The 17157-nt window shown below is 41.4% G+C and overlaps 1 protein-coding gene across 2 annotated transcripts in view; it reads left to right on the forward strand.

Annotated features, from left to right (window-relative positions):
- Positions 1-1903: 1903 nt before the first annotated feature.
- pappaa (pregnancy-associated plasma protein A, pappalysin 1a) overlaps positions 1904-17157 on the forward strand; it is an 85342-nt gene continuing 70088 nt past the window's right edge. For both annotated transcript variants that reach the window (XM_058382963.1, XM_058382964.1), the window contains exons 1-5: positions 1904-3162; positions 8338-8630; positions 8864-9633; positions 16301-16446; positions 16785-17078. In XM_058382963.1, the coding sequence (XP_058238946.1) occupies positions 2745-3162; positions 8338-8630; positions 8864-9633; positions 16301-16446; positions 16785-17078 (1921 nt within the window). In that variant the 5' untranslated portion in view covers positions 1904-2744. The remainder of the gene's footprint in view (positions 3163-8337; positions 8631-8863; positions 9634-16300; positions 16447-16784; positions 17079-17157) is intronic.

Here is a 17157-nt window from a genome sequence, read left to right on the forward strand (position 1 = left end):
CAGACCTTATGTGCAATGGAAATGCTCCATGGATCCTCATTAAAGGTTCTTCATAGAACTATAATCCGGACAGAGAACCATTTGAGAACCTTTCATTTTAAGAGTGTAAGTGAGCACTTTATCCCTGTCATGGTTGCAGACCATTAAGTTCTTAAATGGTTCTTTATCAGGGTGTATGGTTCTATTAAGAACCTTTAACATTCATGGAACGTTTCCAATACACAAAAGGTTCTTAGACTATATAAATGTTCTTTTTGCCTCTAAGGAATAGTGTGATTCTTGAAAAGAATCATTTAGTGAAAGGTTATTTGGGGAACCAAAAATGGTTCTACAATGCCATCACTGTGTCTTCCTGGAACTTTCCATTTTAAGAGTGCGCGAGAAACTTTGCCTTATAGCTCTCAACGTTAAATTTGACGGTCGCCAAATACGATTTGGCCGATCTGGAAAAATGATAAAACCACATTGGATTTATTTCATGTCAAAGAAACTTTCCTTAAAAAAAAGGCCCAAACCTGGAAGGCAGTGATCTCATGCCGCTGCACCAAGACTCTTAAGACCACGTCTGCAAATGCAAGGAATGAGGTACAAAAGGAAATATGTGGACTCGCCACTGCGACGTGACAAAGCCGGCCCCGGAACAAATATTTAACAGGGTGGTTTTATGACAAGCGACAATCCTCTGCTGTTCGTTTACACCAAACAAGCAGAAAAGAAAAGAAAAGATGCTGTCACATTCCTCAGGTTATCTCCCTCCATATGGAGCACAGGGACCGGCCCTGCAGAGGAGAAACGGCTCGGGGTGCAGAGGAAGTCAGCTCTTTCGTCAGCAGCGGATCACTAAATTCCTTTTTTATTGCTCTTTATTGTTATAGGAAGTGGTGTGCAGGTAAGAGATGACATGAGGAATGCATGAAATCCATTAAATTATAAAATATAATCCTGGTACAATATGGTGGGAGTTTCAGTGACGCAGCATGATTTCCTGAAATCTGGTGAAAGTTTATTGATGTATTAAAGCTGCTGTACAAACCACCTTCTCAGAAGCACTGAAAAAGAACCTGATCTTTTTTTTTATTAATTTATTTTCACATGGGATTTTTTCTTATGTATGATTTCTTTATTTCTTTTTTTTCCAACATGTAAGCTTTTGCATATATTTTATTTATTTTTAATTACAAGATTTTTTTAATTCTACATCAGTGCTTATTTATTATTAATTTATTTTCATGTGTGATTTATACACGATTTTGCTATATTATTTATTTACTTAATTATGTATTATTTATAAAAAAAAAAGAGTGCTTTAACACGATTTTTAAAAAACATTATTCTTTTTTTCCTATGTGATTATTTTTTTTACACACATTACTTTTCCTCACTTACGTTTATTTTAAGTGTTGTTTTTTTTATTTTATTTTTTATGTCAGTTCTTCACATGTATGTGTTTGAGTCAAGTCTCAGGATAAAATTTTTTCACAGACAATGACTTAAAGTCATTGACATGTAAAAACTATCTTGGTGGCGTTTTTACTATTTATTTATTTATTTATTTATTTATTTATTTAGATGCCCTAAGCAAAACTGGGATAGAAGAAATTGCTTGGGATCATATGCTAGTCTAAAGTAAACCTCTAGTCTGCTAATACAGCTGATGCAAATGAACTTTACTTGCAAACATTCTCAGCGTTGCCTCTGTTCCCCCGGTGGCCCAAATCACTGGTTTATTTGCCGTCTCGCTTCGGCCCTGAACTTCCCATGCACACCAAGAGCACAGGAGTAAAATGTGCAAATAGTAGCCACTAGAGGGATACACGCGCATGCACACTTCCCCCTGAGGGGTTCAGGAGGCAGGGGAAAAGTGCTCCTGCCTTCTCTGCTTTTTACCTGTGCGAGTCGACTTCCCCTCGTTCAGCAAACAAGAGGAGGAAGGACTAAAAAGCAGAAACTCCCGAGTCTTCAAAGCAAAGCATCGCGCGCTACGCAACGCAACCTGCCCTTCCTTCCTTTCTGCATGTCGGCCTGCCTATCAGTCTGTTTGTCTGTCTGTCTGTCAGTCAGTCAGTCAGTCTGTTTGTCTGTCTGTCTGTCTGCACCCGAAAGCCCCAGTGAGGATCCCGCGATGCTCCTGAACCGCTGCAGCACGCCCTGACCTCATCCGATCGGCGCACCGCAACTTTCAAACCCAAATGCAACTTTTAGGACTTTTATTCCCAATATGCGAGCTCTCGACTTTCTGACGCGCCTTTTGCACGCGTGTGGCATTTCTGACATCGTGTTGCGAGTGGGATAAAAAAGCGCACAGGCGCACAGGCTGCTGGAGATAAATTCAGTGGGAGATCAGATGAGATGAGATGAGATGAGACGAGGGGGGCTTGATTCCGATTCCTATCTCAACTCTGATTGATTACTTATTAGTCACCCCCCCTCCCTCCCTTTGGATCCCATATCCGTTCAAAAGGCAACGTGGAGCGCAGAAATGAACGCATTGCCGAGCGCGCTGGCGAGCTCCGATCCGAACACAAGACTCACTTTGGTAAGCATGAGGATCATGGTGCTGCTGTATAGAGACTAATAATAAGGGCGCCGGTGCTTGGGTTTGTTCATCTCGGGCTCGGATCCTTCGCCTTTACAGCTGCTGAGAGGAAAATCTAGAACTTGCGTGCGCCCTTGCACGTTTCCAAATCCCCCCTCCCTCTTTTTTTCTTTTTTTGGCGGATAAAAACAAACTAACAAAAAACATTATGAAAGTGTGGACTTTCCTGCCCTGGCTCCCTTGCCTCGTTATCCTAATCCTGTGCGTTGGGTCGGAGTGCGGCCCCGTGTGGAGGAAAGGTCGGTCCAAGCGAGAGCTCGTGAAGCTCCGGGAGGCTCGGGCGAGCGTGCCGGGCGCGTGCGCCACCCGCCTTCCACGCGGCAAGCGCTCCGTGCCTGGGCTCGAGCGGCGTCTGCCCCGCCAGCGCCGGCGCGCCTCCACGGTCGACGAGAGCGACGACCCGTCCGTCTCAGCCGCGTCCTCCGCGCACGGCCACGCTGTTTACTTCACGGGGCGCGGAGATCAGCTGCGCCTCAGACCGACGGAGGAAATCCCAAGAGGAAACTTTACGCTGGGGATGTGGGTGAAGCCTGAAGGAGGACAGCGCTCCCCTGCCGTGATTGCAGGTACGTGACGTGATTTATTTTCATCACAATGAATGAATTGCAGCGCGGAAAGACTTCATTTGGGATCTCTCTCTCTCTCTCTCTCTCTCTCTCTCTCTCGTTGTTTAGAATGACCTGATCTGATCTCAAATCAATCAAACTTTGAAGTTTCTCTGCGCGTAAAAACGCACGTCACCCAAACAGATATGGCGCGGAATGCACACATGTGTGTATTTATGTATGAAGTGTATGATATGTGATAAAATCAGGGTGTTTCTTTTTTCTTTTTAATCAAATCATCAGATATAAGACGATACATAATCTAAAACATAAAAGGATGCACTCCGGATTTTACGCACAATGTCTCAACCCGCTGCTCAGTAACAGTTATTGCAATGAACAAAGTAAGTGCATGGCGCGTGACAGTTCGTGCAGGCTGAATTTTTGTTTTGGGCTACACATATCCAGATGAAAACAACTTTGAAACAAGTTCTGGTTATCCCAGTGTATGTGCTGCCTCTGCTCTGAAAACAGCGGACCTACTCAGATACACTTCTCACACTTAATACTAACCATGCACTTTTATTTTTATTTACGCTTGTTTTCATTGTATGCGTTTAAGGTTCTGTGCAAACTTCAGAGTTTTCCTCTAGCCATCTAATTCACACTGAACCAAACAAGCTGTGGGAGAACTCTAGCTTGTTTATCAGGGTTTCCCCCGTTTTAGAGCACAAGTTTTTCACACACACACACACACACACACACACACACACACCCAACACTTCCACCCCTTTCACTTCAGACCAAATAAAGGAAAAAAAAAAGGATTTACTCTCAGGCTTTGGCGCGCAGCACCGAACGGGGCCGGGTTGCCAGATATATGCTATTCATAATATTTGTCCCCCATTTTTAATTCATATAGACCTAATTTGCTCTTATTATTTGTGATATTTTATTATTTGTTATATAAACGTAGCATGTATATATTCCATACATGTCTGCAGATGTGTAGTGATTTATAACGGTGAATAGGGAAACGTTTGAAAGTAGAAGACGTGGCAACCTTGTTTGCTGCGTTGTAAATAACACGCTTGACAGATTGATAAAATGATGGCCTGCCAGTGATCATGTAATTATTGCATACACATGCTGTTGATTTTTGGGAAAGTGTGTATGCGTTGAGTTGCCAGATTGGGATTTTTTATCGCAGAATGTAGTCTAATGAAAAATGAATCAAATATATATATGTATGTATATATATACATATATATATATATATATATATATATATATATATATATATATATATATATATATATATAATTAACAAACATAATGATCCCTTTAGATAGAGAATATAGACAAATATATACTATATTTGATATTTCGCCAAATTAAGAGTTTAAGCTTTATTTTTACTGCAAGACTTAATCCAGTAATAGAGATATTGCTGTGCAGTGTATGATGCTAAAATAGATTGGGGTGTGTGTGTGTGTGTGTGTGTGTGTGCTGGGGAGGGGGGATCAGTGGGGGGATGTGTGAGATCTGAACACAATACTCCCCCTAGTTGCTCTTTTCCCAGTGATGACATCATCTGTTTGAAAGTCGAAGCAGCCTGGGTCTTTCGAGAGCGGCGCACAGACACGGATAAGCCTTGTTCTATATAGAGTGGGAAAAATTCCTACATGACATTGGCGGTTTCCGAACAACCCCAGGCATTTTCATGGGAGCTCTGAGTCACGTTATTTGTCGTACTGTTTGTCCTTTAAAGAGGAATCCAGATGAATTACGCATCAGGCATGTTCGTGTAAAAGCATGCACTTGATCTTTGATTTGCATCCTGCCACTGGATGCCTGGTGGGTGCTGCTGAAAAAAAATAAATAAATAAAAAAGCTTGCTCAGTGCTAAAGAAGTCTTTTCAATCTCTTCCCCGAGAGAAGCTGACTATTGGTTTTCCCTCAGATGGTGTTGTTGTGTGCTGTTTGGATCAGAACTGGTGCAGCATCGTCTTTCTGTTTCACCTGGATGTCAGATCCAGGAGGGTTTTTATTTACAGCTCAAACTAGATAAGAAGGAATAAAGTGACCCTGCTTAAACCTGAGACACTGGTGTGTTTGGTATAATGCTCATCTAAAAATGGCTCAAACAAAAAAAAAAGTGTCCGTAAAGCATTAATCACGATGCCATACCTTGTCACTTTTATAATTCAGGTTTCATGCTGCTCGAGCAGAAAAGTACAGCTTCTTTATTAGCCAGGTCCAGGCAGTGCTGAGGCAGTGAGTCTCGGACACACACTACGAACTGCACTGAATTCAGGACCTTGAACAGCGCTGAGGCGACGTTTGTGTGTCTACGGGAAAAAGAGAACGCTTTGGATCAGCTCACGACCATAATCTAGTCTGGTGTAATTACGGCATGCAGAGGCCGTTACACCAGAACTGGCCGTCGATGGGAGCAAGAACTCAGCAAACAACCTGAAGTTCGATTCCTGTCAAAGTTGCTGAGAGACTTGGCACTGAAATTCATCTCTGATAGTCATGACGCAAAAGGGACGTTGCGAGAACATCCCATATCAAATAAAAGACAGTGAGAAAGAGAGATTGCCTAATCGGCACTTGCACAAGACGGTTATAAAACTGCAGGAAAAGCAGATTTGTATCAAAGATGACTTCTAGGTGACCTGTTGTGTAATTTTCAGAGAAGTGATGTGTCAAATTCAGCTTTTTCCATCAGGGATGTGGGAAACTAGATTGACTTTTCTTTTGTCATACATGCCTTGTGTCTGTTTCTGTGGATCATCCTCAGCGCTGTTGAACTCTCGAATCTGATTGGTCAGATGGACAAATTCATTTTCTACAACAGCAGCTCTGATACATGGTTTATATTAATGTTGTTATCGTTTCTATAGTCACAGCTCATTCAGTGGGACTTATATGGCGAATGCTCCTTATGACACGGTGAAGTTTTCTTCCAAAAGTAGTTTAAATGGTAGATATTTGTATTCTAAATTTAATACACATATGAATAAGGTTCAATATTCCTCTTCTTCTTCTTCTTCTTCTTATCATTATTATTATTATTATTATTATTTTATGGAAAGCTTGACAGAAGGGCTTGCAGGTCATCTGGTTGGGACTACATCAGGGTGTAAGATGAAACAAAAAAGTCTCAGGAGGTTTTTACTTAGTAGTAAAAAAAAAAAGTAGTAGTAGTACTTAGTGAACAGACAGATATGAAGCTCAAGAATAAATATTAACACAAACACACAGCTTTCATTTATTCATCCTTAGTATCAGCCTGGTCAGGCATATGGTGTTGGTTCAGATTAAGCTACTAGTTTGTTTAGAAATGAAATTTGGTTGCAAATTTCACACAGCTACTGAAAAAACACGTCTTGCATCTCTGTTATGAACTGGAGTGATGTAGCTGATAAAGGGTCAGAGACAGAAGTCATCCACTAGCCTGAAAAAGAGAGGAAAAGAAACGAAAAGAAAAGAAGAGAAAAGAAGAGAAAAGAAAAGGGAAAAACCCTTCAGGTTTAGGACGCACCCACTTTTCTTTTAAACCTGAATACAGATGTGGATATTTGAAGTGCTAATCAGATGCTAATCAGTAAGAAACATTGCATTACATCCCTGTGTGTGTGTGTGTGTGTGTGTGTGCATGTCTTAGAACTTGGCATATGTTTTTGTCCAGGAAAATGTAAATGCTTTAGATTAATTGATCATGGCAGCCTTGTGACATGTGTTTACATGAAGGGCCCTATAGGCATTTTAGCACACCTTTTAGTTAGTTAGAGTGCTCACGCTGATAGATGGCAGACTTTTCTCACCGTGTCACGGCGAGCCTGTAAGGTTTAACAGCGCTGACCTCTGAGGTCGGCCCCTGATGCTCCGAGAGCGCCCGCTTGCTTGTTGTTGACCTGGAGAGAACGTTCTCACACGGTTCTTAAAACCATGTCGAGTGAGGGATGGCAAGGTTCAAAAACAGATTTAAGCATTGTGGAAGGATGAATGATGCGTCGCTCTTTCACACTGTCCCGCTAGGTTTACATGCATCCCCTGTTCATTAAAGACATGTCACTTGCAAAAATAATTTGTGAGTACATGCATCCATATGCTAGGTATGCCACATTGCACATGCATGCATACCCTAGCGTAAACATTTTGCTCAATCTACAGAAAGACAGAGATAGAGAGAGAGATAGAGAGAGACAGACAGACAGACAGACAGACAGACAGACAAACAGAAAGAGAGAGAGAGGGAGAGAGAAACAGGAGGTGAGGGCATAAATATGAACCACAGTGATATTAGTAAACATGCAACCTGACACATGTTTTCCCAGAGAAACCGAGCGGAAATGGTGGCATTAGCAGTTTTGGCTTCAATTTCCAAACCATTTAGGTGAAATTTGTTGTTGCTGTTTCAGACACTGTCTAGCAAAACCTACCAGCAATTCAGTAATAATTAAAAACAATTATCCACTTTTAAAGTAATGTGGGGAATAAACTTACCATGATGGTGCCAAGGTTTCTGGTGTGATCCAGTTCCTTATGGATTTCTCTGGAATTTGGTGACTGTATTTTTGCGTCTAGTATTCCTGGGATCTCCAGATCCACAACACTGAGCAGTTCTTTAAGACAAATTTGGAGCACAATTTGACCCACCAGAATGTCTTGCCCTATCAGTGGATCTCTATGACATCCCTGCTATCTTATCTAATAAAAGTCAGCAATATTCAGTATGTATACATTGATATGTGACACTTTAACACAATGATTGAAAGGATACAAAATCCGCTGAAGCTCTTCCTGCCATAAACTGACATTTTAAAAAGATCATTCCAGTAGATATGAGTGACATACCTGAAATATATCAACAAAGATATAAAGACAAAACTGATCAAAAGACAAGTTTATATCAACTACCTTTAACATCAACAATGACATCATCCATCTTGTGCTGGAATAAAACTTTATTGACATGTTTATGCTGTCTTATGAGTCTTGTTACGAAGGGTTTTTGTAGGTGTACACCGGTCTTGAAGAACCTTCCCTTCACATTTCTATATCATCTTCATTGCTAATATTTTGTCAATCTTGGAGATGTTTTCTACTCTCTAGAATACAACACAGTTTATGAACAGTATAGCGTTCATATCTGACCCAGTGTCCCACTTATTTTCTCTCACACAGGCCTCTTTGATAAGTGTTTCTATGCCTCGAGCGATCGAGGTTGGCTGCTGGGTATCAAGACAGTTAGTGAGCAAGGCACCCGAGACCCTCGCATCTTCTTCTCTCTCAAGACGGATCGTGCACATAAGGTCACCTCCATCCACTCCAACACTCCTTACCTGCCTGGCCACTGGGCTCACGTGGCAATCACGTACGATGGCATTTATATGAGACTGTTTGTGAATGGCGCGCAGACTGCTGTCAGCAGAGAACAGTCTGGAGACGTCTTCTGCTCTCTTACTAAGAAGTGTAAGGTAGGTCAATGACTTCTCTCTGATTGGATAAAATAGCTCTAATGAAGCATGAATCAAAGGATTAGCATTAGCAATAAAATTTTAACCAGTTGAATGCTGTCTTGTCAATTGTGGTCAAATCTTTATCATCTTGATTTCTTGAGTCAATATTAATGACAACAATCCTAACTTAAAAGTGTATTTGGCTCAGAAAAAAAGAATGCTTTAGAATCTAATCTAATTTAAATCCCAAGGTGTTGATGGTGGGCGGAAATGCCTTGAACCATAACTTCCGAGGTTCTGTTGAGCGAGTGACTCTGTGGCGTCAAGCCCTCTCTCAGCGCCAGATCATAAAGGACATGCATGGCCACGAGGACTCTCACTATCAAGCGGACCTCATCATCCGGGAGAACTTTGAGCACCCTGAGCGCAAGTGGCTGGTGGTGAAGGATGGGAATTTCCCGCAGCCGGACAAAGGCCCTCGGGCTGGGCTGGCCTCTCTGGACACGACCCTAGAGCCGCCCGCCTGTGGGCAGACAGTGTGTGATAACGTGCAGGTCGTGCGCAACTACAACAACTTCTGGACCTTCCGGAGACCAAAGACGGTGCAGTACCGTGTGATCAACGTGTACGACGATGAGTACCATAGGCCCACCGTGACTGATCAGCAGATCTATTTGCAGCACCAGGAACTGAACGAAGCCTTTGCCATGTACAACATCACCTGGGAGCTGACAGTTCATAACGTTAGCAACTCCACGCTACGTTCCCGGTTAGTTTTAGCCAACTGTGATATCAGTAAGGTGGGTGATGAGGACTGCAATCCTGAGTGTAACCACACCCTGACCGGTTTCGATGCCGGGTACTGCAAGCCCAGAGCCCGCTGTGCTGAGCACAAGCCAGGCAATGGTGTATGTGATCCAGAATGCAACTGGGATAACTTTGCCTACGATAAAGATGACTGCTGTAACCCCAATATTACTGATGTCACCAAGACTTGCTTCAATCCTGCTTCACATTTAAGGTAAGCTTGAGGTGTCGATTCTGTCAAGTGATTAATTATTTTTTTTTCCATGTTATGTTCTCAAATAATTCAGTAAAACTCATTTTATGTTGATTTTGGATGTACTGGCATTCATCAGTACGTCTTTACCAAGAACTAGGGCGAGCTTGACGTCACTCTCCAGAGTATGGGAATTTTCTTGCGGTTTTAAATGTAATAGGTTTTGTAGAATCTTTCACTTGTGCCCTGAGTAACTTTTAGACATATGACAAGTGCAATTGAGCCAAGTTGGCAAGTACTTTTCTAAAGCAGAAAAACCATCGCCATCCTTGGCATTCCAAGTGGGACATAGCTGTGCTTTTGCATTCCATTGGAATAGAGCTTTCTGGCTTTTTCACAGGTCCATGAATCATCCTACACTCTGGAGAGAAAGCCATATGCCTTGTTCAGTAACAAAAAAGCTGCATAGATGATTTCCCCATTTTTTATCACCCAGTTCTCCATGTTTACCATGTACCAATGGTGACCATTATATGTTCATTTGATAACACATCACAGTCATCTATCAGTCTGCTATTAACATTCTCAAAGTACCAACCTTGCGTTCCTTCCAGCTCTCAGTAAAGATCTAAATATATTTTTTCTCTGTGGAAGCATTATAGCACTGTGGTGGTTAGCTATAATGCTAGCATTTTTAGAGGGTGACCATTGTCTTAACTAAAAAATAAAAAGATTTCAAACCAGGAATACCTGAGGTAACTAGAGAGAAAACACACAATGTTTACAATTTCTCTTCAGCCGTCTGGTTTAACTTTGGGTTAGATCTGCACTGGATCTCTTTTGTACAGCAGCTGTTGCTAATATTGTAAAGACACCCATGTTTAAGTCTACCATGTTCACCTTGCTTAAAGTGGGAAGATTTATTGCATAGAAGCAGAACTTGAGATAGCTTAATACTATTTTGGAGGGCAATAGGGATATTGAGGAATGTCTGGAAGAATAAAAAAGGGTTGATTAGCCTAGTTAAACACCAGTTAACACTTTTACAGTGCTTATCCTGTCTTCTGTGGTTTTATTCAGCTCTTTTCCAAAATCAGCTTCTGGGATGCAATTAAGAATGACTGGACATTTTGAAATGAGCAAAAATGAGCACAGCAAGTGACTCCCCTGCCTCCTTGTCGGTTGAAATCCCTTGTGTTTCTCCACTGATTAAGTTTATCAAGGGAACAACAATGTTTTCTATTAGCTGCTTGAACCCAGTCCAGTCCAGACAATTGTCTCCACTTGCATTCCTTAAGTACTTCAAGTGACTCTGTGTGCGGGCTGCTAGGTGACATCAGACTTGAATAAAAGCGCTTGTATTTTTCTGCTGAAACTTATCCTATTACAATCATCAAGGGGTCATTTATCATCAGGCATCTGGTCCAGTTACAGAAATCAGCAGCTGGCAAAGGCTGAGCACGAGATTGAAATATTACGACTGATGGGATAAAGATTGTTTCTTCGAGAGACGGTTTGAGAGGGAGCCAAAGTGCAGTGTGTGAGGAGGAGGAGGAGGATGAGGAGGAAAAACTTTAGTGGCAGAAATTGGGAGATGAACTTCTCAGTTGGTTGCTTGTTGTCTGTTGATTGTGCTACATCCAGGGAGACAAACCGAAGTCAGTGCTGCAAACGTTCACCAGCATTCCAACTTAATTGTGGAATTCTGGACCAACATCGAGCTTCACGCATGCGGAAACAATGGATGATCTGGGGTTTATTTTTGCAGACCGGAGTCTGGTACCAGTTTGCTTGTTTAGGAATCTGGCTAGAAGGAAAGAGAGAGATGGGGCTTGGAGGTTCGCAGACATCAGTCAACAGTATAGCATTGAAAAATTCAAATGCTTTGCTTTTTGTTTTGTTTTTTTGGTGCATGTTTTAGTCCATTTTTTTGGCATTTCTTCACTGGCATCAGGAGATGGTTAGTTTAAAAATGGTTTTCCAGCAGTCTGATTTGGGAAGTGTTGTTGACTTGCATGCAGTGTTTAATCCTCCACATTACACACATTGCAGTGCTGCTACTCATATATATTGGATCACTGTATTTACTTGCCATAAGAAAAACATCTACCATGGCATGGCTCAGTTCCCAGGTAGATTAGTCACAGGTGAGAGGTGAGCATACCTGAGTGCTTGTGCGTTCATATCCAGTGTTCCATTGTGTCACATTACTACATTAATTGAGCTTAAGGAAGTGTATCAACCTTTTCACTAGGTCCTGACGTGGAAGGCTTACCCCGTGTCACCTGAACCCTCAGTCCTACAGTCTATAAAGACGTAGACGGACATTAACAGCTTTGCCTTAATGGACCACTTTGGCATAAAGGAGACCACTTTAAAGGCATAACACCCTTGTAAAAACATCTCTGAAGTTGCACCCCCCCACACACGACATAAACAGAACTGGTGCAACTGTGTGTACAACACATCTGAATAAAAAACAGATACGATTTGGTCTGCAAGGACGTCCATCATCTGAAATTATTCTTGGGAAAATTACATTTCCTTTGCAAAAAATGGAAATTCCTTTCTTCTCATGAAGGTGAGTTTGCATCTGTCAGCAGCTCACAAAAATATTAGCCTTTTATGGTGAATTCCCTCAGAGGATTCAAGAAGTAAAATTCTACCCAGGTTGGTTTCAGTTTGAATGAATCCATCATTGGAATGATCGATCTGAGATTTAGAGTCTTGTACTCTTGCAGACCTGGCAGTTGGTTCACTAGAGATCAGATTAGGATCTAGGATAGCAGAAGCTGAATGTTCAACCATAAAATACTTTTGGCAAAAAAAGTACCTTTGGAGGTGAGTAAGTAATAAGGAATATAGCCAAATTTTTGACCGAAAATTTCTGTTTTTATTGTTCTGCTCTGGTTCTTGATAATTCACTCAGCAACGGTCAAGCGCCAGAGAAATTCTCCCCCAATTTGCCCCTGTTAATTATCAGAAGAATGACTGGTCATGTGTCCATATTTGGTATAGCATGATGCAGCTTGTATGTACAATGTATGATACCCCATTATGAACAGAAAATAACGTGGGGTGAGGCATATGGTCGCACCATTTCTCAGGGTAAGAGGTAGGTATCTAGACATCTAGACTCTTCTCTGTTCTGGCACTGAGGTGGTGGAATGAACGTCCCCTAGATGTCCGAGTCACTGGCTGTCTTCAAATGATGGATGAAGACCTACCACTTCCTGAAACACTTAAACTAGCTCTTGAATTCCCTGTTTGTTTCATGTATTGTTGTAAGTTGTAAAGCACTTTTATATGTCACTCTGGATGAGAGTGTTTGCCAAATGTCAGAAATGTAAATGTAAATATATGAAAGGATAATTTGAAAATCTCATAATCTACCAGTTATTCTACTCTACTCTAACATCTGCTTTTTGGTAGTAAGTCCAGTCTTTTCCAGAAATTTGGCTTTGCCCTCAGCTATGAATTTGCACTTTAGTGCATCGCTAGTCAAGTTGTGGCTCCTGATCCTGATGTAGATGTGTCTAGGTCCTCGTTTGAAGAGGCAGGACTATATCTTGAAATAAAATGTAGTGTAGTGTGTTTTGTTTGACTCAGAACCACTGAAGCACAAACTGGTAGCACTTGTCAAAGTTTGTGATCCACCAACTTTCCCAGTGGTAGGTGCTTATGACTGAGGAAGGTGATGACAGCAGATTCAAGGAGAAGGAGGCCCTTTCTTGCCTTTCTGTTTGTTTCAGCCTTGCCAATATTTGCCCATAACATTATTTTACAAAGCTTGTGTCTAAAAAATTAAGCATACTAGCCAGATAAATAACCCTTCCTTAATTACACGAGTGGAAATGGTTTAAAACTTTAACTGGCTTAAAACTTGCTCTTTCCTGCAGATCTTATTTAAAAGCATTAACCATTACCAGAGGACAGATTTGCATGTCGGTCTAGTTCAATTGGATCTCTGTTACTGGGGTCATTTTAGTTTCCCTTTCACAAACTTCACATGTGGAAGGGTTTGTACCACAATGTGTGGCCCTGTGATTGGAAAATCCACCCCCTCTAAAAAAAAAAAAAAAAAGGTTAGCCCTGGGGGAAAATAAGGGTTAAGCCCTCATCCTAGGATCCAGGTCACACCTCTGTTCAGCCACACATCGAGATCATGCTGGAGTGAGATTTTCAGATAAATGAAAGAGAGAAAAAAGAAAAAGAGCAGATGGGATAGATTTTTTCCAGAATGTAAACTGCTGTAAAATGAGATGGTGTATTGTGTTCCTCTTATTATTGCGTTTCGGTCACTAATTGATTAGTGTTCTTTTAACTGAGTATGAATAGGGAGAAAACTTCAACAAACCTGACTGACTCATCCCTGAATACAGTAAACCCAGAAATCCTGCAGTTAAATCTTGACTACTTTGCCTCCAAAACGCTGTGATCCTTTTGTGTAGTTAGTGACAGAAATGAGCCAAGTGAGGAGCTTGAAAAAATATGGCTGATCTTTGGAGTATAGCCTTTTTCCTCTGAATAAAAAAAAGAGCCAGATAAGGTGGTCTGGACACCTTAAAAGGACACCAAAATAGATGGTTCTCGCCACAGCTGTATCAGGCCGTCCCACTGGCTGGAAACCCCAGGGCAAACCAGGAACCTGCTGGAGTGATTTTATCTCACAGTTAGCTTTGGAATGTCTGGGGATCCCCCAGGAAGATCCTGGAATCTGTGGCTGGAGATAGAGAAGATAAATAAGTGAATAGAAAAATGTTGTGAAAGAAAGTCTGGTTTATTTAAGTGTATAAATCTGTGGTGTCCTGAGATGGACTGTCATATACCTCCACCTGGTGTGTTTCCACCTTACATTCTGAGAGTACTCCCGGGGTAGACTCTGGATCTATCATAACACTGAACATACTAAAGATGAATGAAGAAAACCATGAGGTTCTGAGATATTATCAATCTCTATCTGGAACCCTAAAAGTTTTGCTTTTTTCCATTGGGGACAATTGGGGAATAGATCATAGATAAAATGGGATTGGACCTCCAAAAGAAACTTCCAGAAAATCATGATAATTGCCCAAAAGCTCCACAGACCAACCCCCCCCCCCCCCCACACACACTAATGCAAACCTGGAAACTGTTGTTTCCAAAGAAATTTAGCGAACTTACATCATTACTTGGAAACACGCCAAAGCACTGACTGAGCATTGAGCACACTTCTGTTTTGCTTCAGTAAGTCCATTCACTTGTCCTCAACATCTCTCTCTCGCTCTCTCTCTCTCTCTCTCAAAAATAAAGAGTGATAATAAGACGTGGGCAGAATGCTTCTAATCTATATCTTTAATATCTGGTATTTCTGCAGTATCTCTGGCATGTCGTTTGACAGGTGAGAGCTGTCAGGATCTAGGAATTTGTATTTATATTTGGAATATCTTACATAAGAAAAACTCCAGGAATTCTTCTCCATCTCTGACAAACAGATGGTTGCAATGTGTTGAGAGCATAATTAAAACGACGTAGTTAAACAGCTGTGCATCTGCTACATACCCGAGTACTGTAGACTGTAGCTAAGCTAACTGTCTGCCGTTTCTCCTTTAGAGGGATGAAAAGGATGACGGATGATTTATCCAGCTGCTGTCACAGCATAAACCAAGCATCTTTACTCCAAGCTAATTACCTCACCTAGGTTTTTTTAACACTTCTTATAGTATCTCTCACGTGTTTTGACAGGATAACGAATTTATCATGAGACGCTAGGACAATTAAACATACCTCCATGTGATGTTTGGACACTCTTCCACAGCTGGAGTGTGTCATCCCAGTGTGTGGTCTTCATTTAGACTAGCAGTCTGGGAGCACCCGTTAATGTCAGGCAAACATGTCATTGGTTTTTATGGCTCGCTGCGAGTTGTCGGTCACATTTGCCGCATGTGGTTATGCTTTTTACTTTTACAGTAATGCAGCATGATAGCTGGAAGCCTGCCAGGGCCTTACACGGTGCGGTGCTTGTTTATCAGAGTATCACTTGTGGGAAGTTTTTCATTTCCATGATGGCTTAAAATGTCTCGAAAGCAAATGTTTGATTATAGTACAATGGAACCTCGGTATATGAATGCCCTCCCTTAGGAATTTTCACCTTAAGAATTGAAATTTTGCAAGAAATTTGCATCGGCATACGAAGCATTTTCGACATGCAAACTTAGCGAACCAAACCAAATGCTGGCTAAATTGTGCTTATGTCCAGGAGGTGTTCAAAACTTGTTTGCGTCAGTGGAAAGCCAAGCGAAGCCAACTGAAGGGAGTTTATGAAAAGTTATGTCATATACAGAGATTTAATAGTATAAAAATTGATTCTTTAAAAATTTAATTAGGAGCTAAACACGTGAGAGGCCAGTGTTGCATCATAACATCCAATCTCCAATCATGTCCTAATATGCAAATATGGCTCATGAGTGTCTTTTAGAAGGCATTACACTGTGATATCAGTTATAATTAAAATTTGACAAATCAGAAATTATGAATATTTATGTAGCTTTATGTCAGCTGTCATTGTGTAGAAAAGTGTTTTCCATATCCCTGCTGTTTTTTGTTTTTCCAGTAGATGTACTGTGCCACCTGGTGCTTAGGTTCTTCTCTGATGTCTCTCACTAATTTGAGCCACACACCATTTATTTATCTGTCTTTGCATCCACAGGGCCTACCTGGACGTCAAGGAGTTGAAAGATATCCTCAAAGTGGACGGCTCAACACACCTGAACATCTTTTTTGCCAATTCCACTAATGAGGACCTGGCTGGAGTGGCCACCTGGCCATGGGACAAGGAGGCCCTGACCCATCTTGGTAATAAAGTGTTTTAATTTACGTTGGATGAAGAACAAATGAGCTCCTGCTTTAGTCTGTTCCTGATTTAGTGTATAGCTGGTGCCATTATTGATATAACTCATGTCAGAGGTTCTGTTTCATTTCTCATAGACCCCCTGAAGAGTCTTAAATTGTACTTTTAAGGTTAAACAGCTGAATCAATTTATCATCGCATTTTGAGTAAATGAGCCGTAAGTGCCAGTGCTTCGTTTGAACTTTTCACTCCTATAAAAAAAAACAACAACAACAACACAGAATGGCAAAATCGTGTTAATTAATTCCAGCTTCCTCACTACATTCTTGCATCACTCTGGCAGGAGGCATCGTTTTAAATCCGTCCTTCTATGGCACGTTCGGACACACTCACACCATGATCCATGAGATCGGACACAGCCTGGGCTTGTACCACGTCTTCAGAGGCATTTCAGAGATTGAGTCCTGTAACGATGCCTGTTTGGAGATGGAGCCTTCGCTGGAAACAGGGGACTTGTGCGCCGACACGAACCCCACACCCAAATACAAGCATTGTCGAGACCCCGAGCCTGGAAATGAGACGTGTGGCTGCAGCAACTTCATCCGCACACCTTTCAATAATTATATGAGTTACGCAGGTATAAATACAAACACACAAATAATTAGTGCTCACATATTACTGAGTCTGTAATGTTCTTCTGTATATTTAGCCCAAAT

Source organism: Hemibagrus wyckioides, linkage group LG28 (genome assembly GCF_019097595.1).
Source record: "Hemibagrus wyckioides isolate EC202008001 linkage group LG28, SWU_Hwy_1.0, whole genome shotgun sequence".
Taxonomy (NCBI): domain Eukaryota; kingdom Metazoa; phylum Chordata; class Actinopteri; order Siluriformes; family Bagridae; genus Hemibagrus; species Hemibagrus wyckioides.